Raw genomic sequence first — 27,946 nt, 5'->3', positions numbered from 1 at the left:
GACCTGTAACAGGCCTCTCTACCTTCTTAAAGAATTGTTCCAGGATAGTCTAGAAGGTTGATGACTTCTTCTCTTCCAAAATCTGCCTATAGCACTGCAAAGCATGAATAACAGCTCTGTAGACCTTACTGAATCTGTCATCGCTGGGGTCCTCAGCCTGAACTCATCCTCTACCATAGAGAAACCTTCTGCCAAACCCTTGGTAGTAAATTGCTTGGGTTCTGGGGTTTCTACCTCTTCCTCTCCAATCAGCTGCTTCTCCAGCTGAATGAGGTCCTGAGCAGACAGCTCCACTCCATGTGATGCCAGTCGCTCTGTGACATCCTCAGTCTCCACTTCCAAATTAAACTGTTTACCCATGGCAACAACCTTCTCTATTACAGCCTCCACTGACTCCTCAAAGCCATGGAAGTCATACACAAACAAGGGACATGGTTTTTTCCACATACCGTTTAAATTTGTTCATCTCACTTTATCCCAGGCAAAAGCAATGTTTTGTACAGCATTGTAAATGTTATAAGACTTCCAGAAGTCTTTGAGTATCAGGTTCTTGTACTTCTCAGTTGCATTAGGGCCATACCAAACATCCTTCAGAGGTAGCAGGCCTTGAAAGGAGGCAATGACACCTGGATCCATGGGCTATAAAAGGGCAGTGGTATTAGGTGGCAGGTAAACAACCTTGACATTAGAGTTAAAATCACTCAAGTGGGCAGTGTGACCAGGGGCATTGTCCAGCACTAACAACACCTTAAAAAGTAGCCCCTTATTAACACTGTAGTCCTTCACTGCTGGCACAAAATGGCTGGAAAAACACTCCTCAAAAATCTGAAGTGTCACCCATGCCTTCTTGTTAGACCTCCAGACAAACAGGCAGTTGACCCTTCCAAATGCCCTTCAGTGCCCTTGGATTCTCTGCCCGGCACACCAACAGAGAATTGAGTTTGAAGTCACCTGCAGAATTTCCCCCAAGAAGCAGTCAGTCTCTCCTTGCCAGCTTTATAGCCCAGTGCTGTCCTCTCCTCCTTGGTGATGTAGGTCCTGTTAGGCATATGCTTCCAAAAGAGGCCTGTCTTGTCAATATTAAACACTTGTTCAGCACAATAGCCCACTCTTTAATTAATTCAGCCAACCTAGGAAAGTTGCTTGCTTACTGCATTCTCAACCCCATTGGCAACTCCACCCTGCACCTTATTGTTATGCAAGTTGGCATGAGCTTTGAAATGCATGAACCAACCATACTAGCCACAAACACTTCACTCCCTTTCCTCTTTTCACTTTTTATTGCCTCAAACAATCGTCTAGACTTCTCCTGAATCAACATTAGACTAACTGGTATATATTGCCGCTACTGGTCTTCCGGCCACAAAACTAGCAATATTTTCTTCTCAATCATCATGCCACTTTGCTGTTCAGTAATCACAGTTGATTTTGTAGGGGCTGATCCATTTCATGCTCTAGGATATGGTCTTTTTCCTTGATAATTGTTGCTACAGTAGAGTGGCTCAGGCCTGGCACATGGCCGATGTTCACTGCTGATTCTCCTTTTTCTGATCCCTTTACAATGTCTGATTTCACTTCCATCAGGGTGGCTCTCCTCTTCTTCGAAGCACTACCATCTGAAGACCCTGACTTTTATTTAGGAGCCATGATAAGGGCCAAAAAATCATCAAAGCAACACAAATGGAATGCTTGCTCTTTTAACAGTCCAAAATGATGTAGGTAAGCGTACTGGGGGAAACAAACTCCCTCATTCACGTGCTGTGTTACATCATATTCTCCCACCATGTACAACCAAACTAGTTTGCCCACATAGTCCATAAGTATGATGCTAACAGCGAAAGTCAAAACACTCATGTCTCAATTCTTTTAAGTTTTTATGGGAGCGTCATAAACTTGAAACATCATATGTCGAGACTGTCATAACCTGAGGACCCCCTGTATTTAAATTGTGTTGGATATATTTAGTGTGATGCAATGGTTTGTTTACAATCTAAATTAAGTTCATTTAAATGTTAAAATGTATTAAAATAATAACTTGGAAAATAGAAAGAAAAATCTAAATTACAATATAAAATATTTTTATCAATATTTTTGACTCAAAAGAGATAATAAACCTTAAAATAAATGATAAACATTTATATAAGTGAATCCTCAAATAAAACTTTATTTTATTTTTCCTTAAGTGAGAGGAGGGGAGATAGTGAGGCAGAGTCCCACAAGCACCCCAACAGGGATTCATCTGGGGCCAATGTTCCAGTACCAAGCTATTTTTACACCTGAGGCAGATGAGCTCCAACAGAGCTATCCTCAGTGCCTGGGACCATGCTTGAATGAATTGAACCAGAAGCTGCAGGAGGGTAAGAGGGAAAGAAGGGAATGATGAAGAGAAAGGGGAAGGGGGAGAAGCAGATAGTGCTTCTTCTTTGTGCTCTGACCAGGAATCGAACCTGTAATGTCCATATGCCAGGCTGATGCTCTATCCACTGAGCCGATGGCCACGGCCAAAACTTTCTTAAGAACTTTGGCATTCTATGTAAGTTGATGCAAAAAATAAGTCAATATTTCAGGATTCTGCTCAACTCTTGCTCTTTATCTTATTAAATGTGTCTTATGGAGAAGCAGTTGTCTTTTTTTGACAAAAGTTTACAAGACCTGGAGCTACTTTTTCAAGTAAGAATAAGAGTAAAGGAGTTCAGAGAGTTGACAGTTATCTTTTGACAAGGCCAAAAGAAAACAGTTTACCAAGGACCAGCTTCCTCAGAAAGTTATGATTAAATCTTTTAGTTCACTTGCCAGCAGTTGAAGCAAGGGAACAAATGTGACAGTTCTCACTCCTCCACACTAAATGTTATTTTGACCCTTAAATGAATTTGGGGTATATGGAGTTTTATTCATTTACTAAAATTAAATAAAACTATCCCTAATAGAAGGTATCAGGCAAACAAATTAATATAAAAATTTGCAAAAAAAAAAAAAAAAGAATTAAAAAATTATGCAATTTAATGGTGGTTGTTACATTAAGCTCCTTCAATATGTAACATCAATGTTGTGAATAGGTTTGACTCATCAAATTTGTTTTGTATTCCCATTTTTTTTCCTTCATCTTTTTACTCTTATCCAAAGAGGCCTATTTGACTGGGGATTTTTTTTTTTAACCACACAAAAGATAAATTCACCTTGAATATACAAGGAAATGTGTTAATGACCACAGTGAGGAAAAGAAATAGCCACGCTGTTGGATTAGAGTTATGTTGCCCCAGAGTAGTTATCTGCAAAAATGCAGTCTAGTCTCAACTAGCAGCTAGAGGTGAAGTTTTAACAAATGAGCCAAATCATTTATACCTCTGCTCAAACTCTTCCAGTACCTTTTCATTTGACTTGGAGTAAAAACCAAGTTAGTGTCCCTCTGGACCCTATGTGATCTAGGCGCCACCCCCTGCAGTTAAAGTTCTAGCCACTTCTCCCATTGCTCTCCCCTTGCGTCATCTGTCCTCACTGCTTTTGTAACAGGCCACACACATCGGTTCCTCAGCACCAGCAAATCTGTTAGGTGTCTCCTCTTTGGGGTATTTACTGAGAAGAGCTCATTGCTTTCCACACTTCCTTAACTCTAGTAAATGTTCTCTACGAGACCACCCCATTTACCTCGCCATTCTTTCTGCCCATTCACACTCCCTCTCATTTATTCTGTTTTGCTGTTGTTGTTCACCTATAGAGCACTCATTACCTTACAATATAATAAAACACAATATACATTTTTCTTCTTTATTATGCGTCTCCTTCACTAGAAGCTCCACAAGGCAGGCGTTTTTGTCTCTTGCACACTGATGTCTACATGTTTGATAAAGTTTTTTGAATAAACAAATACATGGCTAACATTAACCCCCTTAGATTCAAGGGTATACATTTGGGAAGAGGAGAATAGGTATTTCTGACAGCATGGCATAGATGTGTGCTGGTGACACCCAGACTGTGGTCAAGCTACTTCTCCTTCCTGATCTTCAATCTAAGACAGAAAGAACTTATGAAGTTTGAAGAAACACCTTGACAAAATTCTATGACATTTAACAGCCCTAAATGATCGTAACAAAAGCAAATTTAAAAAATCCACATAACAGATAGGTTTATTAACTGAATTCATTATTCATTAGTCTAATTTGAGTATATAATTTCAATAATGCTATTTCATGGCAACCATATCCTAACCTATTGAATTTTTTTTATGCCAAACAAGTTCTGCATTTGAATTTCAAAAAGGATACTACACATGTATCACAGATCCAAAAATATGAATTGTCTGGCTTTGTTTACATCACGTTGGATAATGGTGGGAACTCTAGCTAATGTAACGAGATCAAGTGTTAGGACTGGACTGTAACAAATAAGGTGCAGAAATAAGAAAGCAAGGTATGCGTGTTTTTACTCACCTGCATAATTCATCATTTCGGCAGCTGTGAATTACATCGAGGCAAGTAGGGGGTAGAACTCTGTTCACTGCACATGGCTTGCTGTGAAGAGCTTCTCTGGACTGCTGACAAGGTATATCAGATGGAGCACAGTCACAAAAAGCCAACATCTGGGCAATATTAAAAGGCATATTTTGATAGAAGAACCGTATGGCTGCTTGGCAGTGTTTCACATCACACAGATTTCCATTTGCTGAGCAAGCTTTAAGGTAGGGGGCCAACTGTGCATTACAGACCACATCCCCTACACACATCTCTGCCACTTCCAAACAGGACCGGATCCCTTTCATTCCTGAAAGCAATGATATGCCCAGGTCATGAAAACATAAACACAGAGCTGTCTTTACAGAATCTGCAAAACACTAGGAGACGTCTACGAGCAAAATCGGACTCTGTACCAACACTCTACTGGAGACAACATTACTTTTCTTCTTTAGAGTTAATATAAATTTACTGAGACTTGAATAGTGGACTAGTTGAATCATCTTTCATCTCTCCTGGATGCATATTGTGATCCAGAAAAGATGGGAAGTGTGTGGGGCCAAAACGAGCTGAAGGAAAAATCCTTCAGTCCAAGTTTCTCAAATGTAAACAATAAATCTTCAGAAATTTCATTCGAGCTATATAGCTTATGATAAGTTCATTGGCTCAAATCAAAATGATTCTTATTCTCTTACACTTTTGATTTTGGGGCAATGTCTTGACTAAAGGTTCCACATAGTTATCCCAACATATAGCGATGTTCGCCTTTTAGAAAACACAGGCACACGCGAATCCCCAGCACCACCAACAACACACACAACCCTATACACAGAAACAGTGGCCTGAAACTATTCATGCAAATATTCAAAATTTAACCAAGATCTAGTCTTTGGTTTTAATTGTAAAGTATCCCTCAGCATAACTGTAAATCGATGATGAATGGGCAAATCAACTGCTTTGCTACATTAGTAGAAGAAATGCAATGATTTTGTTGCATTTGGTAACAATTCAAACTATTAAAGGGCAGCACAATTTATTTTGTATTGAAATGTCTTTAAAAAGCCTAGTAACTACATTTGTAAATTATATTATTTATCATTTACAAATTTTAAACATTACCATGATAGGGAAGAGTGGTTAGGTTCCATTTGAATTTATTATCTCCATCCATGTTATCTAGAAGGAAAATGAAGCCTTTCATTAGAGAAAAAAAGAATTCTACATTTAGTAGGAGAATGTGGCCTACATTTAAAATGAGTAATTAAACAAAAACACATACAAGCTCGTAACATTTCTTTAAACTCTTGCTATTCAAAATTAGTGAGGTACAGATGAAGAAAAATAAACCCCAGGTATATCATTCAAGTGAGTTAAACAGCCCTGCTGTGAGGATTTAGTTACTTGAAGGTTTAAACAAATGCTAACAACTAGGCCATGTGCACTGAGGTAAACAAAGAATCTGTCTGGGGAGAAAAAACAGAAGGAATATTGTCAGATCCTAAAAAACCCTCTTCCTGGTAGGGTCTTAATTAGACTGAAATGCAATTTGAAGACTATTTCCACCTCTGATTATTTTAGCTTCCCAGAGTTCATAGGAGTTAACATTATGAAATGGAGAATTTTACTGATGGAAATAAACTCAGTGGCCATGTAATTCTAAACAGTTTTTATTTAGGAAGCATTCGTTGAGTTCCTACTATGTATCAGGCGGTGTATCAAAGATGCAAATCTGCAGTCCCTGTCATGCAGGCTCCACAGCCAGGCAGGAAATAAAGACATATAAACAAAAAATATACATACATCAAAACATTAAAAAAAACCTGATTGGGGAAGTGTATGAACAGATTTTTATTCTAAAATCAAGTACTCATTGATCTCTTTGGTTATTGATTCATATATTGACTGGTGTTATGGCATAAATGTCCCTTCATGATGTAATTTGTCCCTACTTGAGCTGTCTGTCCACACTCCCTGCTTGCCCATTTAGAGCACATATATGGTATACAGTCACAGGAAAATCCACCCCCCCCCCCAGCGTGTCACATCCTTTCCAGACTCCTTGCTCTATTCTGTCCTCAATATACAGATCTCTCTCTCTACTAATTAAGTCTCAGCTCGAGGATCACTGAGCTGAGACTCACTCGCTTCTGGAGTCTTCCTCTCTGAGGAAGCTGGTAATATTCCTTCTCTGCTAATATGCCATATTGATTAAATCCCAGTAAGCAAATCTCAGAGGGTCATACAGCTTTTGTAACAGACACAAGAGTCTAGGCTAGACCTGATTAGTATGGCTGTGCCACTGACTAAAACCTATTCAGGAAACTATCATTGAAATATAAATAAGTATTAAATTGACTAACTGTTATGGACTGAATGTCTGTGGTACTCCAAATTTTATGTATTGAAGTCCTAAAACTCAGTGTGGCTATATTGGAGATGATATCTCTAAGGAGTCATTAAGGTTAAATTAGGTCACAGCCTGGGAACCTGATCAGAAGGATTAACGTCCTAGTAAGAAGGAACAATAGCGACCTTAATCACTTTCCCCTGTCTATCCACACAAAACATGGAATGGCATGTGAGGACATAACAAGACCAGAAGTTTACAAGTCAGCAGAGAGCTTCACCAGATACTGACACTGATGGACCTTCATCAGGAACTTTCAGCCTGTAGCACTTTGAGAAGATGAGTGTCTGTTGTTAAAGCCTCAAACCAGTAATATTTTGTTACGGCAGCCTGAGCGGAGTAACACACTCACTGTATATGTAAGAATTACAAACACAACAGAACAGTTATCTTAACATGGGGGAAACAATCTTGGGTGTATATGTTATGAGCGATGTATTGTATAAATTCTCTGTGCATTAAATTATAATTTAATATGATATATATCCTATTATATATTAAGAATAGATATTTGAGGAGCCACTGAGCCATTTCACCCGCAGGTGTTGTAAAGTACCAAAAGGCTACAGAATTAATATTAATATTATTTTAGGAGGCTTGGAGAACATTTTATTAATTTGGGTTAAGGTGTGCAGAGAAATTGTGAGAATAGTCTTTGTTCTGTGTGATTGGCATAACCAGGATGGCCCTTGGCATTGTATTGTAAATGAAAAGGGAAGGAAAACATGGATTCCCTGACATTCCACCACACCTGTGGGGAAAGGAGTGAATGGCTAGCCAGGTGCAGGAAGAGAAAAGCCAAAATAAACCTTTTCTTATAACTATGAGCCATTTGCGGGTGTTTGTCCCCACGGAAACTACCTCTCTTATGTAAATGAATGTGGTTAATACGTCTGACTCTGGACAGAGAGATGGCAGATGAACACTAGAAAATATAGGAAGGCCTTTTAATATGTAAAGAGACACCTTTCTACCATTGTGTTGATTTGTAAATTTTGTTTTCTCCAAAATGATGTATGGCTTGCAAATTGAACATGGTCCTATCATGTTAAAGGACATATGACTATAACCAATAGTGGTAAAGGGCTCCTAAATACAATTTTTGCTTCTGTACTTCCCACTTTCAAAACTATAAAAACTAGGTAGAACAAAGGGCCAGCGCGCTCTCCCTCAGATTTCTGTTGGAGCTGCCACTGCTTGGCCAAGCTAGACAATAAAGCTTTGATGTGTAAACGACGGACATTGTTCCTGTCTTTCATGTTTTGGGTCCCTCCGAATTTGGCTTAACAATATTAATATATAATATATATCAATATATATTAATATGTGTATATATATATATATATATGTGGACACACACACACATTTTCCCCAGAGGACATCTTAAATAGTAGCTTAATTGCTAAAAAGGAGCTAAAGGGAAATATGTCATGGCAATAAATAGAATCCTGCAACAACCAGACTTGAATCTGAGTTATAAGATTATATATACTTATTGATCCATTTATATCAAAATATATCCAGAATCCAACACTGTGCCACCATTCTGAATCAAGATGCCATGCATCTTTCTACTGACTTTATCTAGTTTTATGGTCCGATTTATCAACTGTAAGTATGTCTCTACCCCAATTTATGGGTACTACATAGATCTCACTGCTATATGTCATGCATGGAATTTAGACATCAATTCCATATACAAAAACTCCTACTCAGTATCTTTGCTTGGATATCTAATAAACATTTCACAAATACACCCAAAACTCACTTCTCACCTTTCTTCTGTCCCTCACTAAAACCTCTTTTTTCTATTATTGTTGCTACTTTCGTTGATAAAAATAATGGGGACTGCAGTCTTCTAATTACTAAGTACAAAAACCTTGGCATCAACTTTGATTTCTTTTTTTCCCCCTTGCATTCCCATAAGACCCACTAATATAAAATGTATCCAGAATCTGACAGCTTCCCATATGGGTCCATCACCCATTATCTTCATAAAAGCTCCCACTTTGTTTTTCCAACTCAGGCCTTTCCTTCTCTTCAAGCAACTTTCAACACACAAAAAAGTGTGAATTATCCTGCTAAAGATATAAATCGACCATAACACTCCCCTGACCCTAATCCTGCAGCGGTTTCCTATATCAATAAGAGTACAGTCAGTAGTTGTGAAATGACCTGCAATGCCCTTCATGCTCTTGTTCCCTGTTTTATATTAGGTGCCATCTCCTATGCCTCTCTTCCTTGCTCTCTCAACTCTAGTTTATCTCTTCTTTGCTTTTCCTCAAACCTCTAGACATATTTCCAACTCAGAATGTTTAGCCATTTCTTTGGCCTTAAATTCTCTTTCCAAGATGTCCAACAGGACTCATTCCTGGTCACTTTCAGTCTTAATCAAACATCAATATTTTTCAGAGCTACTTCCTGGTTATCCTATTAAAACTATAAACCACCCACTCAGAATTGTTTTTTCTTTGCCCCTACCATATTAGTTTTGTCTTTTAGCATGTATAGTGTTTAAAATATATATCTTAAAAATTGTTTATCCTGTTAGGTGGAGGGAGAAGTAGATCCCACATGTAGCTAATTTATCCTGTTAGTTTTCTCTGTCTCCATACTGGATGATGCGGCTCACTACTAAGACCCTCGCTTTGATGATCCAGGTACAAATTTCCCCAGCCACTCACAGTATTTTGGGTGCTGGGTCATGCTGGTTCTTTCCTGGCATTGCCCTCATCCAAAAAAAAAGTTGGCACACCCCAAGTTACAGACTTTCCCAGGGGATAGCTTATATGTGAAGAATAGTCCGTTTGAGGTGCACAAGGATCATCCCTCTTGTCTCAGTGGGTGTGAAATCTCTGAAAAGCCACACCAGGTCCAAGCTACGTGTGGGATTGACTAAATTTGCTGTGGTGGTTGTATTGCATTTCAACTTCTCCCTCCACCTTATCCTGTTTTCTTCCCTTCTTTCTTGCTTTTCTTCCTGATAGCTAAGCCCAGCACATTATCTGTGTACAAACCTCTACCTCAGAACCTGTTTCCAGGGAAACTGACTGAACACACTTCTCAATTTAGAATGAAAGCTCCTAGAGAGTGGTGGTTTTTGCTTTGTTTCCTGCTTTATCCTGCTTTAGAATATGGGCTAGGGCATGGTAGGGACCCCAAAAAAAAAAGGCCCTGGCCGGTTGGCTCAGTGGTAGAGCGTCGGCCTGGCGTGCAGAAGTCCCGGGTTTGATTCCCGGCCAGGGCACACAGGAGACTTATCAATAAGTCTTATCAATAAATGGGTGGAGGCGCCCATTTGCTTCTTCACCCCTCCCCCTCTCCTTCCTCTCTGTCTCTCTCTTCCCGTCCCGCAGCTGAGGCTCCACTGGAGCAAAGATGACCCGGGCGTTGGGGATGGCTCCTTGGCCTCTGCCCCAGGCGCTAGAGTGGCTCTGGTCGCAACAGAGTGACGCCCTGGAGGGGCAGAGCATCGCCCCCTGGTGGGCGTGCCAGGTGGATCCCAGTCGGGCGCATGCGGGAGTCTGTCTGACTGTCTCTCCCCGTTTCCAGCTTCAGAAAAATACAAAAAAAAAAAAAAAAAAAAAAAGAACCTATTAAATAAATAATCACTAAGAACCCTTATCTATTTCTTTAATTTTTTAAGTTCCCTAAAAACCATAAACTCCTTAGATGAAGGACAGAGAGTTTTTGTTTTTGTTTTGCTTTTTAATCCCGCTGCAAAGGACCTCGTACATTGTAGGTATCTCATAAGTATTTATTCAGTGAAGGAATGAATGAATTTAACATTATGCTAAAACCTTTTAGCATTTCCTTCTTTCTTCATAATCACTTCTGGACATAGTAATAATATTAAGTTTTTAAATTTTACTTTCCTAGGAGAAATGCAGGCAGAAATGACAGAGCTGGAGTCAGAAATTAAAATTTTTAGTTAACTCATAGTTTTGATTATATTCAATGTTCCTAAATTCTTTTGACTACCAACCGGAAACCACGTCCTGGTTGAATCCATCCTCGTAGTCTTCACTGAAGGCGGGAACTTGGTTCATTTGAGCATCCTGTAGATAACTGTCTTCAAACAAACTTTTCCAAATTTCAATGCACTCTACATTTGAAGGGTCGTTGCACTGACAATTCCACAAGATTGTTTCTTTCAGACTCTCTGTTAGTGCTGCACACAGGTGGCTTCCATCAAGGGTCCTACGTCGTTCTGATTCCCTCCCGCAGCTTTTCTTAAAATTCTCATACAACAGAGTCCAGTGTTCAGATTCCCGGCAGATTTGAGCCGCTATGGCACAGTCCCTCATTTTTTCAACAATTAGTGATCCATCTCTCTGATAAAGCCATTGTGTAATATCTGATTGTGAAGCCAACTCTGAAGACAGTGACAATTCTTTTATAAATAAAGAAAAAGTTAAAAAATAATTAAATCAATGTACCTATGACCTCTTAATGTTTTCTGAAAAGAATATAGACATATATTTCATAAGTATGCCAATAGCTATAGTCTTTCATAAACCATTTAAAATTATTTCCTGAGTGCTATGACAAAAAAATCTTGAATCATTTACAATTGAAATATAAAACATTTTTTCATAATTTGTGTAACTACATAATAGTAATTTTTAAATATCTTTCCTCATTATTTACTTTTGTCCTTTCATTATATTTTGATGACGATTGACAAAAATCGTGTGTAACTTAAAATATTTACAACATAATTCATCATTTCTCTTGTATTAATTTTTATAAATTTATCTTTTCTCCAAAAAATGTACCTAAAGTGTTTCTCAAACTTTTTCATTATTTTCCCCTTAAGCCTTTTTAGAGTTTTTTTATAATTTCTCCACTTTTCATAAAAATTCAATTCCACAAATATACTGTATATCTGTTTAAGAAATATATATTTGTGCTTTATACATAGTAATTTTTTAATAGGCAAAATTTTGAAAAGACACTTTACAAATAACATATAAAAATGGCATATAAACATGTGGAAATATTTCCAATGTTATTATTTAGGTGCAAATTAACATCATAGTGTGGGACCACTAATTATGTATTAGAATGGAAAAAAAAATTAAGTGCTCTGAGAATGTGAAGCAACTTAACTGTTATATATTCATGGCTCCATCAAATTTAAAGTATCATATGAAAATTTTTTTTATAAAGTTAAATATAAACTTTATCATGTGGCCCAACAATTTCTTCCCCAAGATAAATAAAAACTTACATTTTTATAAACCTTGCCTATGAATATTATAGCAACTTTATTTATAATCTCTAAAAACCTGGAAAGAATGCACGTGTCTTTCAATGGTGAACTAGTCTGTGGTCTAATCATATACTGGAATACTACTCACCAGGAAAGAGAACAAACGATGACTCTCAAATGCATTATGTTAAATAGAAGAAAGCAGGCTGAAAAGGTTCCATTATTTATAATTTCCTTTATATGAAATTCTGGAAAAGGCAAGATCATGGAACAGAAAATTGTTTAATGAGACCACCCTGCATGATCGGAGAAGCTGAGCAGTGAGACCAATTGGGATAAAGGAAAAGAAAACCTATGTCTTATAAGGTGGGAGAAGATTAATTATGAAAGAAGAGGTGAGAGCTCTGAAAGCAGATATATTCCCAAGCTTACCGTTTTTTCAGACAGTATGTAAGGACAGTAAGGATCTGGAAATTGATCGCTGTAGAACTATGTGATTCGACACATCCCCTGGTAAATATTTATGTACCATAATTGACTAGTTTGACTACTAGTGTTAGCTTGGCACTTTGAGGAGGCAGGAAATAAATGCATATTAAATGATTAACTGCTCCTATTCAAAAGTAAGTTTAATTCTATGTAAGTGGTTGTATTTTAATCTTCCTTGGGAGATCCTGAGTTCTTTAACAGAAATAATACCTTATCTGTCTTCTATCATCTAGGTCTTGTGCAAAGCCACGATAAGCTCACAAATGAATGAGTGAATCTATAAATTCTAATGAATTATAGATGAATGAAGCCTGAAATTGTGGTTAGCAATTACAGAAATATATTATGCACATACTAAGATCTATAACTCACAGAAACTTAAACTGCATGAAAAATTAATCAAATTATGAAAAATGTAAAATTACATAGTTGTGATTAATTTTAAAATCATACTTTTCTTTTACATGACTTTAAATATTCTATATAATACTGTGTTACCTGATTCACTGATGATACATTTTTTTCCCAAGCAATTTGTTAGCAGGGCAATTGAGGTCATCTGTGCAGAGACAATCATTAAATTGGAAATTGCTTTCCACTAAAGATTGGATGCCCAAGTTACAGCTTGATGAATCCTTCATCTTGCAGGGCTTACCTGGATATCACAGTCAAACATATAGCACTCTAGATATTAATTTGAAAAAATGTAACCAAAGTTCTTTTAACATATTAATCTGTATAACTCATTAACTCATTATTTATTTATTTATTTATTTAGTCATTTGTTGGTTCAGGCACAATATTTTATTTTTTACTCATTCTTCTTTTTTTAATTTGATTTAGACAATTAATTTTAACGGGGTGACATTGATCAACTAGAGTACATAGATTCAGAGAAAACATCTGCAGATCATTTTGACATTTAATTACCTTGTATACCCATCACAAAGTCAAATTGTCCTCTGTCACCTTTTATTTGTTTTTTATGTCCCTCCCGTCCCCCCTCCCCTCCCTTTCCTCCCTTCCCCTCCCCCCTGGTAACTACTGCACTCTTATATATCTATGTCCATTAGTCTCAATTTTGTATCCCACCTATGTATGGAATCATAAAGTTCTTAGTTTTTTCTGATTTTCTTATTTCACTCAGTATAATGTTATCAAGGTCCATCTACATTGTTGTAAATGATCTTAAGTCATCATTTCTTATGGCTGAGCAGTATTCCACAGTATATATGTACCACATCTTTTTTATGTAATCCTCTATTGAAGGGCTTTTTGGTTGTTTCCATGTCTTGGCCACCGTGAACAATGCTGCGATTAATATGGGTCTGCATGTGTCTTTCTGTATCAATGTTTTTGTGTATAAATCATTATTATAGTAAGATTTTCTGGGGCTTCTGCAGGATGTTCATATAAGTAATTTTTAATCAAAAATATATTTTTTACTTTTATTTTCCCCCCAATATTTACTTTCTGAAATAAATTAAAATTTTTCTTATTTTAAAATAGCTTTGTCCCCTCTTAGAATGCCAATTATTTCTCTTCATTAATAATCAAGGCCTCCCTAGTAAAATGTGACCAGAATGATTAGCTCTTTCAATAATTATTTGTCTTAATTTGCTATTTTATTTTACATATTATTCTGAGATTATAATAAGAGATGTACAGGAAGCTCTAAAGTTATCATGAAAAATGAAGTAGTTCTGACAAAAAGCACTCAATAAATATTATTAAATAATGAGTCTTACATAATTGCTAATAATTCATTTTCTGCTTTGATTTAAAAAGCTATTCTCATTCATCTACCCAGCAAATTTTCTTTTTCTTTTTGTATTTTTCTAAATTAAAGTACTTGAGATTTTGTGTATTCGTGAATATTTTAATTTTAATGTTATGCATGGGATAACTACGCAAATATTGCAATTTGCTACATATGACTTGCTATTTGTATACTGAAATAAACATGCCCGAATTCATGACACATTGAATGTGATATTTTAATTTGCTATATAAAATGTTACAAGGAGCCTCTTCATGAAATACCAGATTGTATTTTGTTGTTATCCTCTATTCTCACTTAAAAACACTGTGTCACTTTGAACAATTTATGCCTTTCAAAGTCTTTTCCTTATCATTAATCAGAATGTTTGGATTAATAAACCATAAGCTTCCTTGGAGTATGGCCAGTCTCTGTTCTCCCTACAAGGGCTGGGAAAAGAAGGAAATCTCTCTCCCTTCCTCTGCATCCTCTGTAATTACTCCACCTCTGCTGGTAGGGATTTTAAATGTTGGCATTGTCGGAACTCAACACACTCCACCTGACATCTTTTGGGAGGTAGAGAAAGCATATGCTGTTAGGCAAATGTTATGAATTGTACAGAATTTGCTTTTTGTGAAATGGCTGGCGAAATAAAGCGAGTCATGGAGAATATATTTTTAAATTTCCTTTTGTATTACTTGTGATGATAGTCCAGAAAGTTGATCAGGTTTTATTGTATTCTAATATTTATTATACAGAATGATAAAATTATCATTATGTTAGAATATGATTTTTTTTTTTGTATTTTTCTGAAGCTGGAAACGGGGAGAGACAGTCAGACAGACTCCCGCATGCGCCGGACCAGGATCCACCCGGCACGCCCACCAGGGGCGACGCTCTGCCCACCAGGGGGCGATGCTCTGCCCCTCCGGGGCATCGCTCTGCTGCAACCAGAGCCACTCTAGCACCTGGGGAAGAGGCCAAGGAGCCATCCCCAGCGCCCGGGCCATCTTTGCTCCAATGGAGCCTTGGCTGCGGGAGGGGAAGAGAGAGATAGAGAGGAAGGAGGAGAGGGGGGTGGAGAAGCAAATGGGTGCTTCTCCTATGTGCCCTGGCCGGGAATCGAACCCGGATCCCCCGCATGCCAGGCCGACGCTCTACCGCTGAGCCAAACGGCCAGGGCTAGAATATGATTTTTTGAAAAGTTTTGTCATAATACTATTAGGGTGATGTCTCACTGCCTAATCAATTTGTCTACTTCTGATCAATGGAGTCTTCCTACAATGCTTCATTCAATATTTATTCAGCTACTTGATATATTTAGAACACATTATTTTTTCTTTCAAATAAGTAAAGTGACTTTCTGGTACTCACATTCTCTACTCTTTGGGCCTCCCCTCAAATGTTTGGAATGTAGGACAGTTTAAAAATAATAATATACTTTAAATTCTCCTTGATACAGTTGGAATGCAAAATACTATATATGTTGTGAGAATACAGAATGCATATTATACACATACAAATAGATAATAATGCCTTGATCATCACAAATATTATTTGCACTATTTTATCACTGACATATTAACATATAAACAAAATAAGTTTATTTAAAAAATTGCCATGCTTATGAGAAGCATGCATATAATTGTTACATTATATATAATGAAATAAGTAGAAAAGATAGGCTGAAACCTTGTGTTAAGCTTCCCATAATGTCAATGCATTAGGGTGATTAAGGAATTTAAGAGTATTATTTTGTAACTATAATTCAATAATCAGCAATTGCAGGTGAATCACTCGAATATCACATTCAAGAATTAGAGCAAAACTTAGTTCCCCAGACAATGAAGGAAAGTATCAAATCCTATTCTTATCTCAGTAAAAGGAAATCATTTGAATGCATTTTAAATCATTTTTTTTTTTACCTGAAACAATGCAGGCATCTTCCATTATTCTCCATTCATGTTTGCATCCATTTGCATCACTTAGGCACTGTTCTCTGAAATAAGTGCAGTCATTGGCTTGAGAAGGGGATTCATTTTCTGAGCATAGCCCCATAGCTTGAATAACAACAATAATAGAACAACAAAAACAAGTTTGCGATATTACAGTATGGCAGTTACTTACCTCAAAACTAAGTTATTAATGATAAAGAGAATGATTATGGAAAACAAAATGTGATGATTTCATTACAAGACTGGAATGCATTCTGACCTCCCATCTAGTTTTAGATCTATTTTTCTCCTACATAAGATTCTAAAATGAATAATCTAAATTTGCTTTCTCTCTTTCTTATAGCCTACTTATTTCTCAACTTATTTATTTTTATGACTGCTACCCCATCAAAACTGCTATTTAAAATGTTCTAATTTTTTTTGAAACATAAAATTTAATAGTTTTAAGACTTCATCTTGCCTACTTTTATCATTGGGTATTTTATTGGTATTTTGTTTCGGAAACTCTTCTTTCCTTTGGTAATAGATACTCTCTTCTATTCTCGTAATACTTTCTCATCTGATATTTTCTGATCACTCAGAATCCTTCCCAGCATGCTCTTACAATTCTGTTCATGTATATTTTCAGCTTAGGTTCTGTACTCACACTTTTCCCATTTTGATTTTAACACATTATTTCTGGGTGGTTTTAACTAATATCTGTAGACTGACAATTCTCAGATATATAATTCTCTCCCATTATTTTCTAGTATTCCAGTTAGAGATGCTGTTACCCCTTACCTAAATCTTCCAAACACACTTCCAAACTAGATCTTTAATACTGTTCTCACAGTTACCCTCCCTGATGGACCACCCTACTTCATCAGCCATGCCACCATTCACATAGGCACCCAAACTAGAAACTGGAGATTTGTGATAGACTCTTTTTCTATCCTGAACATCACTCTTCCATAACCCATTCTTGCATATTTCATTTAGAATATTGGACTCTCACTGGAATATTCGACTGACTCACTAATCAGTTTGTCTCCAGTTTTATCTATTTAGACAGGTTCTTTATATACCCTACACTGCCTAATGCAATATTCCAGTCCTGTCATTTTCCTGCTTCGTCCTATGGATGGCCTCTCATAGCACGACCCTCTTCTTCTTCATCATGTGCAACCTGGAGATCCTCCAGCACGTATAGTTTCCCAAATCCCCACGCTGTCTCATGCCTCTGAGCATTTGCTATATAGTCCCTAGCAGGCACTCCTTTTCTTTTTCCTCTGGGATATTGTGTTTTTGTCCTTGAAGATTCAATACAATAATTATCCCCTGTATGAAAACTTTCTCTTAACTTGGTCACCCCTTTTTCACCATCCAAATTGAATTTAATACACTTAATTTGTTTCACTACAATTTTGAGATTTTCTCAATGATAGCATTTATTGCTCTGTAATGAAAGTGTGCATTTTTGTGTTTGACTCCATGACTGGGTTTTAGGGTTTTACTGGGTAGGCACTAAGGGTAATTCATAACTGTATCCTCCTCATCAAGCACAATGAAGCAATTATAGATATTTAATAAATGAATGTTAAATTACACCAACTTGAATAGTTGTTTACAGATGAGTATGCATAAATAGCTGGTAATATTCAATTAAAATAAATATTCACAAATTATTTTGGGTAGAAGAGAAATAGTTCCACCAAGTTTTCCAAAAATATCAAGAAAGTAGGGATGTTAATTTAGTATATTGTACATATAACTCAAATTGATTCTGTAAGCATGCAAACTGACACTTGCTTAATCAATTCATAGAAAAATATGAAAATTATAAATTTATAGAAGTATTATTTTAACTATAATTGAGACCTTTAGCCCTAGCCAGTGGCACAGTAGATAGAATGTTGTCCTGGAGCTCTGAGATTGACAGATCCTGGGGTCCTTGGCTCAACCCCAAAGGCACAGGTTCAAGCCCTGACCAGGCCTCACATGAAAAACAATCAGTGGGTACATGACAAAGTAAAACAACAAGTTGATGTTTCTCTCTCCACCCCCCCAAAAAAAAATTACTTAAAGTTTTAAATAGGTGATCTTAATTATCAATCATCTGTGACAATATAGAGTTATAATTTTCAATTCAATCTTTTCTTTATCTTACCTCTTTCCAAATCTCTTCTCATTAAGAGATTATAAAACAAATGATTAGATCATATGTACTACTTCTTGGGTTGCCACATTTGAGGGTTAGGGTCACGGGTGTGGCTCAGTCACATTTTGTTATTGAGGGATTGGAGCAGAAATTGACATATTAACTTTCTGGGTTTTTATATGTTCATGGATAACCTCATCTATAATAGTTAACCTTCTGTTCTAGGTTAGTAAGCTTAAAGAAAGATAAACTGAACTACTTAGATTCTTGCCCAAGGCTAATGGTTTAAATCTAGTTTGCAAAACACCCTAAACTGGGATTTTATGTCAGAAATTTAAGGTATAAAAAATCTGGAATAAGCCCTGGCCGGTTGGCTCAGTGGTAGAGTGTCGGCCTGGCGTGCAGAAGTCCAGGGTTCGATTCCCGGCCAGGGCACACAGGAGAAGCGCCCATCTGCTTCTCCACCCATCCCCCTCTCTTTCCTCTCTGTCTCTCTCTTCCCCTCCCGCAGCCGAGGCTCCATTGGAGCAAAGATGGCCCCGGCGCTGGGGATGGCTCCTTGGCCTGTGCCCCAGGCGCTGGAGTGTCTCTGGTCGCAACAGAGAGATGCCCCGGAGGGGCAGAGCATCGCCCCCTGGTGGGCAGAGCGTCGCCCCCTGGTGGGTGTGCCGGGTGGATCCCGGTTGGGCGCATGCGGGAGTCTGTCGGACTGTCTCTCCCCATTTCCAGCTTCAGAAAAATACAAAAAAAAAAAAAAAATCTGGAATATTATTTGCCATTGATCATTATATCTTGTAATTAGCTCCCTTAAGCAATTTAGAGATGATTGGATATAGCATTAAAAACTTCACCAGTATTTAATGTAATAACCATTAAAAAATTCTACCTATTATCTTTTCATAATTTCTTTCATTTTCTTTTATATTTAAATCTTTAGGTTAAACAAGTCACTTGATTATTTATTTTACATAGTTTTTCACACCTTCCACTCTGATGAAATACTAAATTAACTAGAAAAAACATCTTAATGATTTGGCCCACATGACTTCAAATATCTTGAGCTTTCCAAAATTTTATCCATTCCTAACTGTGCCTATGTATTTAATCCAGAAGTTTTTAAGGATTCTCTTGAAACAATCAGTGAAAAACAAGTTCTACTTTAAAATAAGTAAGATGGAGAATATTGCATATTATATTCACCCTCTTAAAGATATAAAAGGCTCATTAGGTTATTAAATACCCTTTTAATAATTCACTATATCCCCCACTTCTTTGGACTTTTCCACATCACAAGAGCCATTTAGATAATGTTAAATAAGTATTTTGAAGAATGAACTATGGTAAATATCAGTTAAAACTATCAAATGCACAGTTTTGACCCTATAAGTATTGGAAATGATTTCCCTTTTTCATGCAACCTACTGTTAAGGTTAATCTAAAAGTAAAAGTTGAAAACAAGAGACCATCATTGCCTTTTCAGCTGGAGCCATAATGAGGTTGTGATTCACTTTGTGTGTTCTGTTATATTGCTACCTGATCTATAAAAGTAAAACTCTCCTAGATTCTCTTTATAATATAAAACAGAAATAAGAAATTATTATTAGAAATAAATAAAAGAAAAAGCAAAATTTTGGAACACTAAATAACTATTTATTAAACCAAAGAAAAACTAAAAATATAAAAAATTGCTTTCCTTCTTGCCTTATTTTCTTTGACTTGATTTATTTTAAATATCCTTTTGTGTTCAACATAATTTGAAATAACCTTTGTTATTCTCCTGCCCACAATTATGCCCTTCTTCATCAATATGTATTAGTGTAGACACTATACTGGGTTTGGTTTAGTGAGTGGTTTATAAATATGTAGCTACTATCATAAATATCCATTTTTTTCTCAGTTCTATTTATAGAATCTACTGAATGCTGAAGAAAATATAATAGTTTCTGCAATAACATACATATCAAAGACAGTATATCTCATGAATTCTACTTTAAGCAGAATTCTTTTTCACCAATATCTTATAATACATTCACTGTATACTATCCAATATAAGAAGGATATATTCTTACTTTATCTCTAGTTCACAGAAACTAACTGAATGTGTGAAGCATTTGCTTTGATGTTATTTTATTTTATTAAACAACTCCTAGTTTTTTTTAATATTAACACCTTAAAATTAGGAAAACTGAATGGTTTAAATTAATTACTTTTTGATTTAATTTAATAATTAGATAATAATTTGCAATTTGTCATCTTTTAACTTGTAAATAGATACTGGAAGGTTTCAGTTCTAAAAGGTTCTAGTATACATGGAAGTTCCATAAATCCTAATAAATAACTCAAAGTAACTGGATTATTCTATATAATAAAACATAAGCAAACATTAATATTATATAATTCTTACATTACAAACTTTCTGTAGTTATACATGAGTAAAAATTAGTGTACACTTTTGAAAAAGTAATAAATCATGTTAAATATTAAATTGTAATTGATACTTCACATTATAACCCCCTATTAGCTTAATTGACAGTTAAGTTAGATAGAAATGTCTTCATGCATCAGGAATTGGTGTTGTGAATTTAGATAAACCAGAAGCAAAACTCTTTCCCAGAAGAAGGAAGACTATTATGCTGGCCAACTTGGGCTATTCACCTAGAAGAAAGGCAGATGTATTTTCTCCAATCACCTTCTTACCAGTAACTGTCTGGAACAAGCATTCAGCTTCTGCTCTTGCTTTCTAAAAGTATTACTGATTCAAGTCATCTTCTTATATTACCATTTCCTCACCAATCTTCTCTGAGCTGTGAACTTTCCAAATTATGTCCAAATTTAATTATTTTATTCTGAGCGTACTGATCTCAGATATTATACTTCCAAGAAAACCCACAAACCAGATACTGAGAAATGATACAACCCTGTACATTCATGAAAATCTTTTTTCCTTACAACTAGAATGCTAAAAGGTGTAAAAAACCTAAGTATATCCTAGAACTTTCCTTGACACTTGAGCATGCTCAGTTTTTACTTTATTAATTAGCCTCCTCAAAACAATTTTTTTTTGAGGTTATGGAAAAGGAGAAAAGGCATCAAAGCAGCCAAAAAAATGTATGGCAGATTCAAGATTTACTAGTATCTAACTGGTGCTCTTTATCTTCCCAAATAAGAAATGCTCTCTATGTGCGCCACAAACCCATGTATGCTTAAAGCTACAGATCCTCAAAGCCTCCAAATACAGTGACAGTATAGGAAATGACTCCTCACCATGATGCAGAAGTTCTGATTTACTGGAAATGCAATCACCCACATGTACCCATCATTTGACAACTACATCTCTCCTAGCTTCAATGACAGGCATTGCTATTATCTAAATAAATATCTGTGTCCTCCTAAAATCCATATGTTGAAATACTAAACCCCAAAGGTGATGGTATGAGCAGGCAGAGACTTTGGGAGATGCTTAAGTTTGAATATAAAACCCTCATGAATTGAACTAGTACCTTAAGAAGGGGGCTCCAAAGAGGTCCCTTGCTCCTTCCTTCCACCTTGTGAGGACACAGCCAGGAAGGGCCAGCTGTGGAACGAGGAAGGGAACTCTCATGAGAACATGACTATGTAGGTGCCTTGATATTGGACTTCAGCTTCCAAAACTGTGAGAATTTATATTTCTGGTTTTTTTAGACTTATTTCCTTTTTAAATTAATTTTAATGGGGTGACATTGATAAATCAGGGTACATATGTTCAGAGAAAACATCTCTAGGTTATTTTGACATTTGATTATGCTGCATTCCCATCACCCAAAGTCCAATTGTCTTCCGTCACCTTCTAATTGGTTTTCTTTGTGCCCCTCCCCTCCCCCAACTCCCTCCCTCTCCTCCCCAACACCCCGTAACCCCCACACTCTTGTCCATGTCTCTGAGTTTCAGTTTTATGTCCCACCTCTGTATGGAATCATACAGTTCTTAGTTCCTTCTGATTTACTTATTTCGCTCAGTATAATGTTATCAAGGTTCATCCATGTTGTTGTAAATGATCCAATGTCATCATTTCTTATGGCTGAGTTATTTCTGCTGTTTTATAAGCCTCCCAGTCTATAATATTTTGATAGAGCAAAAATGGAATGCCTGCCCTAGATGGGCCTTATTTATCTCCTCAACTTTGTGTTCTTTCTCTAAGAATCCAGAACTTATCATCTCCCAGTGGCATCACAAGGCTTCCACTTTAAACCCTCAAAAAACTTTCTGTGACAGATGCTCAAGAGATATGAAATACTGTTTTGACAAGATATTAGGAATATAGGTATAGATAATTGACTATTGAGATAGGAGAGAAGCATTTGTGTGTACACAGCTATACAATAATAAAGTTGTTGGTTGCAATGGTCCATGTTTATTTTATACTAGGAGAGAAGTTATATTTTGTTTCCAGAAAGCATAATGAAAAAACACAGTTTCTGGAATCCTAAAAAAAAAAAAAAATTATAACACTGTTTCTCTTTTATAAATATAGGTAGATGACTTTACATCAGAAGTTATATATATTTTCATTCCTCTGTAAAAATGGGCTAATGGTATTCATGGTTGTATAAATATTAAGTATGTAGATGGGATTTATATCAGAGAGTTCAACAAATCCCAGTTATATTGCACCTACTGACTTAATAGCTATGTAACAAAATAATTGTAATTTCATAAAACTAATCAATTGTTTACCTTTAAAGGCACTGAGTCATTAAACTTGTTATTAAAACTTTTACTAAGCTAATTGTAATTTTGATAAATATGAATGCCAAATAAAAATGACTTAAGCTAGAGGTGGCTTTGGTGGCTCTTGTTTCACGAACTGGCCCCCCGTATATGGAGAGAAGGAGAGACCTAAAAGAAGCAGGCTGCTCCCGACTGGTAGGTGGCAGGTTTAATATGCAAGGGGACGTACCTATGACGAGGCTTGTCATAGGTGAAAGATTAGTAGATCTCCGCACCCGTCTGCCAGATTCTTCACAGTGTACATAGAAATTTAATGGGTTCGGTCACATGTTCGATCCAGATGGTCTCAACAATACATTATTCTCTCATGGTTATGTCCTTGCAATGGTTTTCCCGGTGGGAACTGTAAACAGGATGTACCTTCCAAAGACAGAGGAGGGGGTGAGGAGCCTCCAACTGCTGAGTCTAGCTTGAGGGTCAACAGGCAGTCACACCCTCTTCTTGACCTCTCCAACAGCCTCCCCTAGTGGAAGAGTCCAGGTGTAGATTTGATTTCTGGTATGTTTCAAGCCTTGTATTATGGGCCTGAGGGTTTCCCCCTCCTGTCCTTGAGCTGTTTCTTCTGAGTCAGCCTCATTCTCAGGCAATGTCTTTCCTTCAGTGAGAAGAGAGCTGATGAGCTCTGAGTGCTATAGTTATGACTTAATTGAGTACAAAGATACAAAGAACCCGGACATATGACACTGGTGAATGAGGTTAATCTTTGCCAAATAGGTACAGCTGCTGAGGCCTAGAACTCACAGGTGCAGAAAGCATCTGTGGTCAGAGGACTGTTTATTCCAAACTAATAATTATTAGCTGTGTCACCATCTAAATCAGGGAAATTTTTACCATTTCATTATGCCTTCAGCACCCCCCTTTCTCCGTACTTTATGATTGTTCTTAAACATACCATTTTTTAAGGATTACAAAGGAACTTAACCATGTTTAAATATATTTATCAAAATAGTTTAAAAAACAAATTTGTGAGAAACTAATTTTATACACTACTTGTTTACAGAGTAAATATCAAGATCCAGGGGTCTCTCAGTAATATGTAATTTCAATGTAGTAATGAGCTGGAGTGCTAATGTGGGATAATTTCCATAAATGCAGTGTCATATAAAAATATCTATCATTTCTATTGACAACAAAGGCCACACAAGAAGCACTGAATTTCAGTTACAGTTTAGTAAAAACAGAATACAATTTATCCCAGATAAATTTATAGCCCTGCCAAATTAATCAAATTTATTCTAAAGTTAACAAAAACAGTACTTTCAACTCAAATACTCAAATGAAAATCAGCTATTGAATCAGAGTATTTTAGAGGTGGAAGGAAATGACAAAATCATCAGTTCCAATAGCTGACAATGATGATCAGTATGAGGTTTTTAAATATACCTCTGTTTTGAATAGGTTATTAACAACTAAATAAAACAGAAGAAAGTCAAGCTGATTTGGCTGAAATCTGGGTGGGAAAGGAAGGCCCAACCTCAGTTCACTGGCCCTTGCCATCACTTCTCAGAGTGTCCAGCAAGGCATCCAAGGTTTCCAGAACCCCTATTCAAAACTCACTGATTGCATTCGTTTATTTATTTTTCTTACAACAGGAAAAAAATGAAGTGCACACGACCTCATACCTTGTAACGGGGCAAAAGGCACTAAGGTGTTCACTCAATAAATATTTACTGAGAGCCTACTATATTCATCCTTCTGTGCAAAAACAAAATGAGGAATGGTCCCTTGTTCACAGATTAGATAAAAAAGGGTGCAGTTGAAATTACAAATGTAAAAAAAAAAATAAGAAGGAAAAAATTGGTGAAAAAAAAAGCATAGTAAATCAGTGAACAATTATATAGTAGACATTTTATTTTTTTGGTATAAAAATAAGGAAACTACCTTATGTTTAATAATATTTGACTTCCTCTCCAATCACCCCTGCATTGACACCATATTCTTCTACTTAAATTTCATAAGATACTTATCCGGAGGAGAAACATAAAAATCTAATCAGCCTCCCATTTAGAGTCAACCTAAAATAGCTCTGGAAAGTATGTGTATACACACACACATGCACACAAACACATATACACACACACACATTCTCACTAGAAAAGAAAAACTAGGTCAACACAATGGTGTATGTAATCACCTCACCCTGAACTGCCTACTAGTATCCTCCCTAATAAACTGATGTGAGGAGGCCGTGAGTTAGGGGACTTGAAAGTCAGGATTGGGAGAAACTGAGAAATAGCATGGAGACATGACTCTGAGGCATGTTCTGAGACTTCGGAATGACTAATATCACTGAAACTCAGGGTGGGAGGGAAAAAAAGATAAGCAAACACAATATGAGGAGTGTTTTATGCTTTATCAAGGAGACTCGAGTTTATCCACGGAGAAATGGGAAGGTATCAGTGAGGATTTTTTTAAAAAGCAACCAGGTTGGTGTTTTGAAAAACTGACTGAGCACTCCTATGGAAGACGGATTGGAAATAAAGATAATTACCAGTTATGAAGCTATTTCAGTAATTTAGGAGAGGTACGGTAACGCTTGAACTAAGAATAGTGACAAAGGAGAGGAGCTGGTAGATCCAAGCTGTTTACAGGATCTGGTGACCATTTGAGATAGAAGTGAAACGGGGAGAAGGAGGCATCCAGGTGTCAACTGTTGTCATTTATTGAGGCACTTTGTTCAAAATGCAATGCTCTATATACAATGTAAGAGATAGAAGTGAAACGGGGAGAAGGAGGCATCCAGGTGTCAACTGTTGTCATTTACTGAGGCTCTTTGTTCAAAATGCAATGCTCTATATACAATGTAACACTAGCCGTTGAAGAACTCAAAAGTTATACTGAAGTAACAGTTTCTACAGTTGCCAGGGAAGATAGGTTGGCTATGGCCAAGAGGATCAAAGCAGCTCCATGAAAGAGCATTGCTGTGGGTGATTATTGTTGTATGAGGTCTGGCTCTCAATCTAATAGGATCAAAAATGGATTTATCATTTAGGACTTCATGAACATTTAAAAACATCACAGAAATGGAAATGTTAATCATATTGCCAATTTTTTCTTCATAAAAAGAAATCTAATTCCCATCTAGTAGGCATGCCGACAAGGTAAAGTTGGTAGATGAAAGATTTAGATTAAGGTCTGACCAGGATGGTGGCACAGTGGATAGAGCATCAGACTGGGATGCAGAGGACCCAGGTTCTAAACCATGCCAGCTTGAGCGCAGGCACATCTGTTTTGAGCGCAGCTTACCAGCTTGAACTCAAGGTCGCTGGCTTGAGCAAGGGGTCTCTCGATCTGCTGTAGCCCCCCCACCCAGGTCAAGGCACATATGAGAAAGCAATCAATGAACAACTAAGGTGTCACAACAAAGAGTTGATGCTTCTCATCTCTCTCCCTTCCTGTCTGTCTGTCTCTCTCTCTGTCTCGCTCTCTGTCTTTGTCACACACACACAAAAAAAAGATTTAGATTATGGAGGATTAGTCCTATAATTAATTATACATAACCTGACTACAAAATAACATCAGGTGAGAACAGTCCCCAGATATCACTTTTTATGATAATGAGGTATATGACACATTTGTTCTTTCTTTGGGTAAATTAAGGCACTCAATAAAGCTACTCTTTCTGCTAAAACTTTCCAGGATTCTGTTTTACTGATTTTATAGGTTAAATTTTGGTAATTATTAATCCGAGCTCTTGAGAAATATTGTAACTCTGACATACTAATAACATTCTTTGATTTGACACAGATAATTTAAATAATTTTACTCTAGAACATCATTTACAATTAGGCTAATCATAAGAGTTCAATATGGCCTGACCTGTGGTGTCACAGTGGATAAAGCGTCGACCTGGAAATGCTGAGGTCGCCAGTTCAAAACCCTGGGCTGGCCTGGTCAAGGCACATATGGGAGTTGATGCTTCCAGTTCCCCCCCTTTCTCTTTCTCTGTCTCTCTTTCTCCCTCTCTCTCTCCTCTCTACAAAAATGAATAAATAAAAAAAAAGAGTTCAATATATGCCATGGAAAGTTTTGTCTACAAAGTAGCTAATATTCCTAATGGAAACAGCAGTTCCATATAATGGCTTTGGCTTTCTCTGGAACATCTATTCAGTGTATCTAAGTTTTAGGAATTTGTGACATCTCTAAAAACAGAAACAAGACCAACTGTTGAAAAATATTTTGAATTCCTTTAAAGTTTGTTTTCCTAACTCTGTGTTCTCTGCTTCCCATATCATGTTAATATTAGAGTCTACTGCACATTCTAATCATCATGGTGGGAAAATATCTGCTGGTTTGGTAAATTTATAATTAAATGGAGATTACCAGATAACCTCAAAGCACCATATAGTATATTTACATTTATTTTCTCCCTTTTATAATAAGATAAAGTAGCCTTTGAAATTAGATCATCTGCACATGGTGCAGACATTGTCCTTCAGATAAATAAATGATTGGGAATAGGGACAACTTTTGGTTGAATTATAGACAACAATTTTTAGGAGATAATTCTTCCCAGGAAATATTGGAGAAAGGGTTTGTACATCCCAGGGGAGAGATGTATGACAATAATATATAAGAATATGTTGGCCCTGGCCGGTTGGCTCAGTGGTAGAGCGTCGGCCTGGTGTGCGGAAGTCCCGGGTTCCATTCCCGGCCAGGGCACACAGGAGAAGCGCCTATCTGCTTCTCCACCCCCTCCCCCTCTCCTTCCTCTCTGTCTCTTCCCCTCTCTCAGCGAGGCTCCATTGGAGCAAAGATGGCCCCGGGAG

At 36.8% G+C, this 27,946-nt stretch overlaps 1 protein-coding gene across 1 annotated transcript in view; it reads right to left on the bottom strand.

The window, feature by feature from the left end:
* The window catches only part of GFRAL (GDNF family receptor alpha like), an 81,914-nt gene that overhangs the window by 47,894 nt on the left and 6,074 nt on the right, over positions 1-27,946 (bottom strand). The window contains 6 exon segments of the mRNA XM_066252569.1: positions 4,428-4,758; positions 5,568-5,624; positions 10,841-11,082; positions 13,076-13,220; positions 16,244-16,378; positions 17,414-17,562. Coding sequence (XP_066108666.1) covers positions 4,428-4,758; positions 5,568-5,624; positions 10,841-11,082; positions 13,076-13,220; positions 16,244-16,378; positions 17,414-17,562 — 1,059 coding nt within the window.

Source organism: Saccopteryx bilineata, chromosome 1 (assembly GCF_036850765.1).
Source record: "Saccopteryx bilineata isolate mSacBil1 chromosome 1, mSacBil1_pri_phased_curated, whole genome shotgun sequence".
Taxonomy (NCBI): Eukaryota; Metazoa; Chordata; class Mammalia; order Chiroptera; family Emballonuridae; genus Saccopteryx; species Saccopteryx bilineata.
Note: the sequence above shows the minus strand (reverse complement) of the source record. Positions and strands in the feature narration are given on the sequence as shown.